The 12,505-nt window shown below is 36.7% G+C and overlaps 1 protein-coding gene across 4 annotated transcripts in view; it reads left to right on the top strand.

The window, feature by feature from the left end:
* The window catches only part of DIAPH3 (diaphanous related formin 3), a gene marked incomplete at both ends in the record, with an annotated part of 563,043 nt that overhangs the window by 27,858 nt on the left and 522,680 nt on the right, over window positions 1-12,505 (top strand). The window contains one exon of one of the 4 annotated variants that reach the window (XM_082859701.1): window positions 8,062-8,094. The exons of the other annotated variants lie outside the window; for them this stretch is intronic. Coding sequence (XP_082715827.1) covers window positions 8,062-8,094 — 33 coding nt within the window. The remainder of the gene's footprint in view (window positions 1-8,061; window positions 8,095-12,505) is intronic. 4 annotated transcript variants of the gene reach the window in all.

Here is a 12,505-nt window from a genome sequence, read left to right as displayed (position 1 = left end):
TTTTATTTCTGACATTAATAAGTGTCAAAGTAGAAAAATAAAGCTAAGTCAATATATTATTGTTGCCACAGAAATTGAATTTGTGTCAAAAGGATTTGTGCTTGTGATGTAGTGATTCATATAGTTTTCTTGGAATTAAGTCTCTAGCAGGTGACAACATCAATAATTCACAAAACCAAGGAGACTTTTGAGATTGGTTAATTTATATATGTGGATTAGAAAACAAATGAATAATGTGCTTAATGTATTCTGATGTATTTGAAAATATGCATTAAAAATCCAGCCTATTAAAAAGTCTCTGTTCACAGTATTTATTAGATTTTTTAGATTTTTATTTCTTTTACTGTCTCATACATACATTTTTATTTGAAAAGGAACAAATCTATATTTTCTGTTTAGCGTGAAAAGTATTATCCATAGTAATTAAAAAAAACTTTTCTCATTATAAAAATAAATATGCTCATTCCAGACAGCTAAGAAAATACAGAAAAATGTAAAAAAAATTGTTTCAAATCCCACAATCCAGATATATAAAATTAACAGTGGTTCCTGTCTGGTTTTTTTCCATAAATGTGTATATTAATGAAGTTAGAATTATATTGCAAATGCAATTTTAAATACAGCTTTGTTTCATGTAACATTATATTGTAAGCATTTTTGCTATGGTAAGACTGTAATTTAATCTTTCACATATTCTGGGAAGTTTTAGGTTGATTACAATTCTAGCTATTTAAAATAATGCTGTAGTGATATATATCTATGTATAAGAATACTTGATTGTATTTCTTATTTCCTAAGTATAGATTCTACAAATAGAATTACTAGGTTAAAGAGTAATTACTAGTAGAATTACTAGGTTGAACATAGGATTTGTTTCACCAAATTGTTCTCTCAGAAGGTTTCACCAGATTTATTTCCTTATGGTGATGCTAAAATGTAAACAAATAAAACCCTTCTCAAATATAGAGCAGTGTGATGCGTGGTACTATATAAGTCTCAGGAATATCCAGTCTAAATTCGTGTCTTAGACATGACATCTAAGAGGCTGAGGCACTCTCAGAAATAACATAGTAATTAGATAAACTTCAGGGTGATTTTGGAAGCTCTGGGACCATTTAAAATCCGTCTACAGCTAATATCTTACTTTTCAGCCTTCTCCAGATAATGAAAAAGGTCTTGGGTTCTGATGACCTCGAACCAGACCTAACTTGTAAAGGGGTTCAGGGTTTTGAATTGTCTTTTCCTGGACCCGTTGGAGAAGAGTTTTTGATCTGGTAATTTAGTGAAAGAAACTGGAACAGCTGAAGAGAATATCTTAAAATAGGTATGAAGGCTGTGTTACTAGGATTAGTCATTATGTTTTCTCTTTGAAAGAAAAGGAACACTAGAGTTCTGCTAGAATAAAAAATGACTTGTTAGGTGTTCAGCCCCTGTGATGTGTAATTCAGGTGAGAGTTACAAGTAGCAATTTGAGAATTGGTTTTTCTGGAGAGGTGGTTGTTTTCGAGCAGTTATGTGGTAGACTTTTGATCCTTTTGAAAACCTTGTGCCCTCTTAGAAATGAATCTTTTCATGTCTGTAAATGGTTGAATGATGCCTCCTTCTGAAACCTGGTCTTTCACAAAGAAGGAGTCATGGAGAAGGCAGGTCTGGATTCTTGGATGCTAAGGTGCATAAGCCTTGGAAAATGGGCAGTGGACAGGTGTTTATCATCCTAAGATGGGCAGGATTACAATTTTGAGTAAATGAACAGATTAAAAGATGCTGGTGAGCTTTTTCTGATTCTTACCTGTTCGTAACATCTCTCTCACTTTTCTCCACCTCAAACTAAAAAAATGACCACATGAAGCGCGAGGCAGCTTAAAAGCTTTACTTTATAGTATCAAAGAGCCAGCTCTACTCTTGTCCTCAGAGCTGGGAAAGCTTCAGTATTATTTTTGGACCCTCCTGAGCTGTTAAATCTGGAGCCCTTGAAGAACAATATTTTCAGATCTAGGTGTGTTGTGTGGTTGCTGGGGAGATACCGCTTCGACCCATCCACAGGTGTGTTTAGTGTCACAGTCGCTAGTAGTATTATTTCACATTGCTACAATCTTTATAATTGACATTGATATTAAAATAAAGACAGGTGTGTGGATAAGAAATGTTACTAGATTAAAACACATATTTATAAGTGTATTAGTGGAAGGAAATAAGCTGGACTTTAAAACAAAACTTTGAGCAGATTATAATTATGATTAAACAGATTACGATTAAGAGAGGACTGAGCCTGGCCCTTTCCCCTTAAGGTGTAACTGTGTTCTGTTGATCAGAACCTGTCACCCGTTTTTTCAAGCAAATAGTGTCATGTCGTGGTTTGATATAATGAACAATTTTTGATACTTAAGTACTAAATATATGCTTATGAGATTGAATTATTGTACCTTAGAGAGAGACTAAGTATTTGAATAAGTGATACAATTGGTGATTCATCCTGCACTCAGAGATCGTTGAATTTTCTTAAATCAGTGCTAATTGGTGCCAGTCACTTCAGGGCACTAAAGCCTGTCCCAACCGTACCAGCTCCCTGTCTCTCACTTCTTTAAAATCCTCTGTGCTTCCTGTCTGCACCCTTTTTTTCATTTGTTTCTGCGACATAGATTTTAAATGAGGCACGTGACAGACGTTGGTCTGTGTGCAGCCCAGGGGATGTTTAATGCTAATAGTGGTGGAGTGTGGTCCCAGACTCGCTGCAGCAGCAGTGCCCTCAAGCCCCTTAAGTGTACAGGTTCCTAAGCCCCACCTTAGACCTACTGCACCAGGATCTTGAGAAGCTGAGGTCCTGACATCTACTTTTACAAAGAAAGTCTTGGTGTTTTTCTTGTGCACACTAACAAGCTGAAAACCACTTGGTTTGGAGGGTCTAGTTTATGAGAATTGGGTCCAAGTCACTTATGTTCGGAGGCTTTAATCTTTTTAATTTTTCCTCTTGTTGCTAATTTCTCATAATGACCCAGTTAAGTGGTGTAAACTTAATAGAATTAAATTGCAACAGCTAAAGATTATTCTAAAATATTACTGTGTATTGCCTCTGCTGACAGTGATCCGAGCCTGCTAGCTTGATGCCTGGTGGGCCTTCACGTGTCTAAGGACATCAGTGGACAGAGCCTTTGCTGTCTGCTAATCCACATGTGCCAACCAATGAAAGAAAATGTAAAATTTGCTAAAACGCTTAGGTTACAGCATGGAATCTTTTTTTCATTGCATGTGAACCTCAGGGGTTTGTATGTTGCTTTGTATTACATAATTTATTTGGTCTTTGTTACTTATTTGTCAACTAAGTTGGTGGTGGTGTTCTCCATACCTCGATATTGACAGCATTTTGCACAGTGCTCTGTAAGCTCTGGATCTATTTTTTGACATTATGTACTGTCTTCAATAAAGGTTTTGATGCCTTGCTTAAATGGGAATATAGAGGACGATGTTCTGTGTTTCTGTCAAAACTGCCCCCCCCCCTTTTTGATTCTATGTTCTTTTGAAGAAAAATCTATAAAGACTTGTTCTCTCTTTCAATTCCAGAGTGATCCTCTTGACCATTCATCCTAGGAATTGTCATTAGCAGAAAACCTGTCTACATGTAGAGCTGCTTTCTTTTTAGGGAGAAATAGAATTAGCAGTTTGAGAAACATAGGACCACGGGAAGAAGGGTGAGGTTTGGCTTGGGAAAAGAGCCCCAGTGTGCTTTAGTACCACACCTTAGCCAATTAATTACCAGTGGTCCTGTGTTCAGAGTTGTTTATATTTTGATATTATCACCACTTTTATTCTATCTCATTGTCATAAAGCATTAACACTATAGAGTCATAAGCCAGATAATGTAACTAAAGGTCACAAAGTCACATCTAGGTGTAAGTGTTTTAATATATCTAAAATTGTATGCTTTTAACTTTTCTCCCTCCTGGCAAATATAACCCTAATGTTGCTATCAGGTTGTTATTTTTAAGAGTGTTCCTATTTGATTCCATTTAATAGTGGTTTTATGATTCTGTTTCCTACTTGGTATGAATGTTAGCAAATTCTACCCATGAACTGGATTGATAGGGGCAGTTCCTGTTTTCCCCAACCAGACCATATAGTAAAGAGCATGCTGGTAGCTATAAAACAGAAATACTTCATTTTTTTAAGTGTCTTAGTTAACCAGACATTTGAACAGTATTTCAAGTACTAGTATAAAAGCAATACTTTTTTATAATAAAGTTTTTTTTTCTTTTATACATTAAGGATGTCACCCTTGTAGTTTTGTATCTCCAAAAGCAAGGCCAAAACCCCACAGAGTTATCTGAGGATTTTATGTCAGTCGTTCTCTTCTCCCTCTCCCTCCACTTTTTAGAAGTCTGTAATCTAAACAGGTAGGACTTTGAGATAATGTAAACTTTACAATAAACTTGAATTAATATTAGCATTCAAAGATCCTACAAAAGGATGCCACTTGATCTAACCTTTACATTTTTTCACTAAATATTTAGTGTTTCTTTTTTTCCCCCAGTCATATTTGAAGTGGACTGTGATTAGACATTTAAGTTTGTAGGGGAAATTACTCACACTTAGATCTACTCAAATTTTTTAATGCTAGCTTGTGTTTAGTGGTTTCTTTCAGATTGCATGTGGGTAAACAAATACCTATGTAATCTCTGTTTTCTGAAAGCTGAATCTTGAATTGAAACTTATTCTGTCTCTTCTGTTTGGCTATAGAAACCAACATTTTTAGATGAGTTTTCCAGCTGTTTACTCTGTTAGTCAACATCTCTAGTTCTGTCATGGGCCCTTGAATTTGCTATCATCATGCCCTACTGGCTTATCTTGCTGGTGGTAAGAATTGATAGATAAGTGTTTCCCAGAAGAGAAGGAATAGTGAACCTGACCTTAACTTCTTGCTTGTCTCTCAGACTGTTAAACTTCCCACGCTTACATCCCTTTGAGTTTTCTTATTTTTCTATGTAAGCATTATAATTCTGTTGTAATTCATTGCGTGTTCTTTTTTGTGAAAGATTGTGTATAATAATATAGCTTGTAATTGGACTTACATGCATGCCTATATAGTGTTTAAAAAACAGGCCAAGCATTTAACAAATTAATTGAGTTGCTAGATCCTCAATGAAATAGTTTAAGGATATTAAAAAAAAATTAAAAAAATACTATGACCAAAAAAATGAATCCTTATGTGTCTTGTTTCTACTCAAGAGTGACTACTCTTTTTCTGTAAGTTATGAGTTCAACTCTAATTTAAAAGCCTGTCCTATTTTAGGCCATTGAAGGTAAATAAAAATGTTCCTCTTGGTTATTTACATCTTCTGAATTTTACATCATGTAACCTACATTCCCTACGTTTTCTGTATAATACTTTCTGTATCTTCTATGCAGTTTTTAGTTCATAAATCTTACATAGGCCCTAGTGTCATTTCTCTTAAAATCGTTTGTCCGCTTTCATTGTTTCTTTTCTCTTCTTTAACATCACTTTATGGCATTTTCCTCAAGGCAACTCAAACTGGCATTTTGGAATATTTCACTTGTGTTAGTACATGTTTTCGCTTTATTGTGGCATACTATTCCAAGTAGGATTTCTGCATGATACTTTTTCATTAGCCTTACTTTTCAAGCATTAGGCTACTTAGAATGCTGTTGTGTCAGAAGTTGGCTCTATTCCTTTTTTCTTGTCAGAGGAACTTGAAATTATCCCTTTCAGGTGTGATGTGAGTTGTGACTGGGGTGATACCTCTGGTTGGAGAGGGAGAGAGCAGTGTGGTTAACCAAATGCAGTGGGCTGGAAATCTCTACTGGTGGGAAAGCACACAGACAGTAGCCATGTGGATTTGGGTTCAATTCTAGTCATGGTCTCTGGGATGAGATTGTGACCCTAAGTGCCTCAGGATCACACCCACTCTCACGGGCCTCTGTGCATACTTGTTAATTTCAACTGCTGAAGTTAATAGTGATTAAAAGTAAATTTTACAACCCAGGATTCAACATTAAACTTTTGTTAATCCAGTATTATTATTTCTTTGCTCCTAGGTCAGCATATGTGGTCTACTGATCACGTAATTCAGTCTAGAACTGGCATGATCACTTATCCAGCTGCATTCTCTTTAGTATAAGCAAAGCTCATGCTGTGTCCCTCCAGTTACTGTTTTTCCTGCCGTAGAAGAAGGAACATCTTCTCTGAAAGGGTGGAGAATCTGGGATAGTGATTTACACTATACAAATTTTTAACCTGGATCATCATCGAGGTAGATTCATGAGCATAAAAGTGCCATCATCAAAAAATCTACAAACAGATGCTGGAGAGGGTGTGGAGAAGAGGGAGCCCTCCTGCACTGCTGGTGGGAATGTGAATTGATACAACCACTCTGGAGAACAGTATGGAGGTTCCTCAATAGAACTACCATACGACCCAGCAATCCCACTGCTGGGCATATACCCTGAGAAAACCATAATTCAAAAAGAGTCATGTACCACAATGTTCATTGCAGCTCTATTTACAATAGCCAGGACGTGGAAGCAACCTAAGTGTCCATCAACAGATGAATGGATAAAGAAGATGTGGCACATATATACAATGGAATATTACTTAGCCATAAAAATAAACGAAACTGAGTTATTTGTAGTGAGGTGGATGGACCTAGAGTCTGTCCTACAGAGTGAAGTAAGTCAGAAAGAGAAAAACAAATACCATATGCTAACATATATATGGAATCTAAGAAAAAAGGAAAAAAAAGGTTATGAAGAACCCAGGGTCAAGACTGGAATAAAGACGCAGACCTACTAGAGAATGGACTTGAGTATACGGGGAGGGGGAAGGGTAAGCTGGGACAAAGTGAGAGAGTGGTATGGACATATATACACTACCACATGTAAAATAGATAGCTAGTGGGAAGCAGCCGCATAGCACAGGGAGATCAGCTCTGTGCTTTGTGACCACCTAGAGGGGTGGGATAGGGAGGGTGGGAGGGAGACGCAAGGGGGTGTAGATATGGGGATATATGTATATGTATAACTGAATCACTTTGTTTTAAAGCAGAAACTATCACACCAGTGTAAAGCAATTATACTCCAATAAAGATGTTAAAAAAAAGTGCATTCTAGTTACAAGCATGAATGATAAATTTCATTCTGTCAATAAATATTGAATTTGTTGATACCTATTTGCCACTTATTCCGTTAGATGATGATTGCTAACACATATCCTTTTATACTTTTCGTAGACCTGACCTAATTTCCCGTTTAGGAAATGTGCTTGACACTTTCTCTGCCCTTTTAAAGGTCTAATGCTACAATGAATAAGAAGAAGGAGAATTGGAAATTGATTCCAGCTACTTAAATACAAAATCTTCCCCAGCTCCAGAATTTATAAAAACTTGGATTGTTTTTCCCCCCTAAATGCTTAATTTTTCTTTCAACTCCACTTTGCAGGAAACTAATTTATTCACTTTCTAAAGTGGCCTTGTGTATGTCTAGCAAGGAAATTGGCAAAAGGGTTCTCAAAGAAGTAGCAATGAAATTGAAAAGTGTCTACTGTCAATAACTGGTGATAAATCAAACTGATGTTAAAGATGCAAATAGTCATTCCAGTACTCTCTTCTCTTTTATTAGAATTGTTTAAGTTAATTAGCCAGCAAAGTACTTCATTATCTATTATGCTGCATGCTAATGGTAGATTTAAAGTTTCACTTTTATAATTTGAACACTTTTCTGAAAATCTTATTTAAACCCCTATATCCATTGCATTCTAAGTCTGTATGGTAGCTAATACTGTTATTTGGGAGAATATATTTATTGTTCTACAGTGAGGTTTCTAGTTTGTGAGGTTTACAAAGACAAGAAATTTTAGGAGACTATTACATTCAGGGTAACTTTTGTCCATCTTTTTGAGAAAGTGATTAAAACAATATATAATGCATTTTTATCAGACTGTCAGAAATTGAATTACATTCAACTTAGCGTTGTAGAATTTTAAATGTACTCTATTAACTAATATTAAAAAAGCTGTTATAAATTACTGATATGATTGGTTTCTTTCATTTGCAGCATTTAAATATTAGGACACTGACAGATGATATGGTAAGATTATCCTTGATGTTTCCTTTGTTGTGCATCTTAACTAACCATGTAATGTTGATGGTGTGCTGCACTAACACCTTTGAAATTGCTACAAACTGCATGTTTTGGAAATGGACTTTCTTTATAGTGCTAAAGTAAGAGGTAGAACTGGTTGTGAAATACATTAGATTGTTGCTTTCAAATAGTAAAAGGGACTAGTCAATATGTTCATTTAAAAATTTTGTTTAATCACAAGTTGTTAGTCAACTTGGAATCATTCAAATCATCTCTCTTTCTTTGAGGGTGAATCGCACACTTCAAAAAGAGGTACAAAGAATAGCTAAAGACATGTCAGCTTTTCAAAAATATGTAGTTGCTAATTAAAGTAAACCAGACTAAAATATCACACATATAGTTTTTAAAAGTTTTGTTTAAAAACGAGAGAACTAAGCATGCCTTATCCTATATTCTGCATGCTGAAAATAATCAGCTTTCTTATAAGTACTTAACATTTTATATCACCGTTACAGATTCTTATATATTCAAATGAATTTTTCTGAGAAGTATATTTTTGAATGTAACTCTTGGTTAACGGTAAAAAATAACAATGAGAATAACAACAAGACCCAAATAAACAGTAGCACCAAAAACACAGAAGCATGATAAGGAGGACCAAGCACAGCACTTTGATAACTAGGATTTGAATTCAGCTTCACTTTATGTCAAATATGAAACAGTGCCTAGAACTCACTGAGCACTCAAAAAGTGTTTAGCACCCCCAATATCCAAAGTAACATCTTAGGCACGTGGTTTAGGTGGGCATAAAAAGATGAATGAGATGTAGATCTGGACATGCACAATTTAAAAAATTGAATCAGAACGCTATGTTTTATTCCTCTGGATAGTATCTAAGAAAAGGATATTTATGTAAACTTTTCTGAATAACATTTATTTCTCATAGGATAATAGTCAGAAATGGTAGTAATATTGAGCACTTATGCAGATTATGTATATAACTTCTCACCCTGCAAGGTGGGTGATGTACTTATTGTAGTGCGGAGTGCATCGGGGCTCAGGCAGCCTAAGTAGGTAGCTTACCCAAGTATGCACAGCTCTCAAGTGGTGTAGCTGTGGCTTGAGTCTTGTTCCATGTAGCTCCAAACCCACACACTTGCTGTGCTGATTTAGCCTTCAGATGGCTCCTAAGGCCAATAATAAAACCATGTGCAGTTATTAAGTATTAACTTTTATGAGAATCTACAGTGGTATATTTGCAAAGCCTTATTGAGGTATAATTCACATAGCATGTAGTTCACCCATTTAAAGTGTATGATTCAATGGTTTTTAGTATATTTGCAGAGTTGTAGAACCATCACCACAATCAATTTAAGAACATTTTCATTACTCAAAAAGAATATATATATATATTCTTTTTATATAGGATATACTATATAGAATTTTTATATAAAATATACTATGCCTGTGAATAGTCTCCCGAATTATTCCCAACTCGCTCAGCCCTAGGCAATGTCCAGTCCACTTTCTGTCTATAGATTTGCCTCTTCTGGACATTTTATATAAATGGAGTCTTACGTGCGCTTTTGTGACTGAATTCTTCTACTTGGCATAATGTTTTCAAGGTTCATCCATGTTGTGGTGTGTGTGAGTGCTTCCTTTCTGTTGCTGAATAGTATTCTATGTTATGATATTCTTGAGGTTTGTTCATATTTTGTGGGCACTCTACAGTTTTTTTTTTCCTCTTTTCATTCAGACCCCACCCTTACCTTTGTTTCATGACTCTGTCTCTGCACTTTGCCAACACATAATCTCTATTCCAAGTTCTAGAAACAGAGTCATGTTGTGGAGTGGCTTCAGTGGGCCACTCTGGAAGCCATCGTGCTCTGATCTTACATTAGTAAATGGGTTCCTCCTCAGTGAAGACTTTCTCTGTCCATCCTGTCTCCATTCCTTGCCTCTCCCCTCATCCTTGCCCCTGGGCTTGGTAGGGTCAGAACTTTTGGGTTTTACCATAGTGCCCTGTGCATATTTTTATCAAAGCAGTACATGATTTATGGTCTGTCTTTTTTTTTTTTAATTTTTATTGGAGTATAGGTGACTTACAATGTTGTGTTAATTTCAGATATACAGCAAAGTGAATCAGTTATATATATATATATATCCATTCTTTTTCAGATTCTTTTCCCATATAGGTTATTACAGAATATTGAGTAGAGTTCCCTGTGCTATACAGTAGGTCCTTATTAGTTATCTGTTTTATATATAGTAGTGTGTATATGTTAATCCCAATCTCCTAATTTATCGCTTCCTGCCATATTTCCCCTTTGGTAACCATAAGTTTGACTTCCAGATCTGTGAGTCAGTTTTTGTTTTGTAAATAAGTTCCTTTGTATCATTTTTTATTAGATTCCACATATAATATCATATAATATTTGTCTTTCTCTGTCTGACTTACTTCACCTAGTATGATAATCTCTAGGTCCAACCATGTTGCTGCAAATGGCATTATTTAGTTCTTTTTTATGGCTGAGTAAAATTCCATTGTATATATGTACGATGTCTTCTTTATCCTTTCCTCTGTCGATGGACATTTAGGTTGCTTCCATGTCTTGGCTATTGTGAATAGTGCTGCAGTGAACATTGGGGTGCATGTATCTTTTCGAATTATGGTTTTCTCCAGATATATGCCCAAGAGTGGGATTGCTAGATCATATGGTAGCTCTACATTTAGTTTTTTAATGAACCTCCATACTGGTCTTCATAATGGTTATACCAATTTACATTCCCAATTTACAGTGTAGGAGGGTTCCCTTTTCTCCATACCCTTTCCAGCATCTATTTGTTTGTAGATTTTTTTTTTTTTTTTTGCGGTACTCGGGCCTCTCACTGTTGTGGCCACTCCCGTTGCTGAGCACAGGCTCCGGACGCGCAGGCTCAGCGGCCATGGCTCACGGGCCCAGCCGCTCCGCGGCATGTGGGATCTTCCCGGACTGGGGCACGAACCCGTGTCCCCTGCATCGGCAGGCGGACTCTCAACCACTGCGCCACCAGGGAAGCCCTGTAGATTTTTTTGATGTTGGCCTATGGTCTGTCTTTCTCACTGGTTTAAATCGTTTGAACACAGAGACAGTGAGTTGTTATTAATACTTCCAGGCATGTTGTCTGGCACATGTTAAGCATTTTCATAAATTAATTCAACAAATGAAAGAACGAGTCTCTCTTTTGATAACCTGCCTGGTATTGTGGTTTCCTGGGATCTGGGCCTGGCTTGGTCCTGGTCAAGCTTCCTGGAGATGGAGTCTTGCCTTTGCATAGAGTAGAGAAGCTTTGACCAGGACCTGATGTCAGCCTTTCTGACCACCTGGCTGGATTTCTGACTGTTGCCTTGACCTACCTTCATCTTAGATGTTCACATGATTGACTGTCCTGGATTCCTTGCTACCCTCTCCTTCCAGGGAAAGATTGAGCAGGCAGTCTAGTTTAGGCAGCTGGCCCATTGTTGTGGAGGTCAGAGAATAAGCACAGCTCTCTTGAACAGGAGACACTGACAACTCAGTTCTTTCTTGGTCATTGTTGATTGATGCCGTGTGGAAAGAGAATTGGACTTGGAATCAGAAGACTCTCGTTGGAAGACAGAACTTCACCACTTCTTAGCTCTGTGACCTTGGCAGATCAATTATTAGATTGTTCACTTGTCAGTGAAGCAGGACTAATTTTATGCCTTCTCTGCCTTCCTCACAGGGTTTTGGTGAGTCTCATTTAAGCTCAAGTATCTTGACTACTGCATTCAGTTCTGTCCATTTTTACCCCCTTTAAAAAATACTTCCCGATGTATGGACAGAGGGGTGGTGTGACTGACTTATTTGCAGTTGACCCTTACAGGGTATGTGTGTTACAGAGCAATGCAGAGCTTTGAGGAGGGAGAGGATAGCTGGATATTTTGAGGGCTCTTTAAACTATTTCTGGTGAGTCAGAGCGCAGGGAAACATTTGCCATTATGCTTTGATGTGTGCTAGCGATATGTTTTGTAATTAAAGTTTGCCACCCCTGCAACATGTGTTGCATGTGTGCTTTTAATTTAGAACTTCCTAAAGTGAATAGCCTTTTTTGGGCAGGACTTGAGAGAAGAAATATAAGAATGGCATCTGCTGTAGTCATATGTTTGAATAACAGTATTTTAAAAACATTAAATTGAAACATCCTGGGAAACATTAATGTTAGAAACCCATCTCTTTAGGTTGCTTTGTTAAAGGCCTGCAAAAGTACTTCACATTTCAAGGTTATTTCTTAAATTACTGTCAGAATTTAATTTCATAGGACACTGTTGGGTTAAAGGTATGAAGTATTACTGTAGCCTTGAGGCCCCTAGGCAGATTTAATATACTTTAAACAGCGTTTGCTCTACGAATATTTG

This window comes from Leucopleurus acutus (genome assembly GCF_964270905.1).
Source record: "Leucopleurus acutus genome assembly, chromosome: 18".
NCBI classification, from domain to species: domain Eukaryota; kingdom Metazoa; phylum Chordata; class Mammalia; order Artiodactyla; family Delphinidae; genus Leucopleurus; species Leucopleurus acutus.
This window is presented reverse-complemented; position numbering and strand designations above follow the sequence as displayed.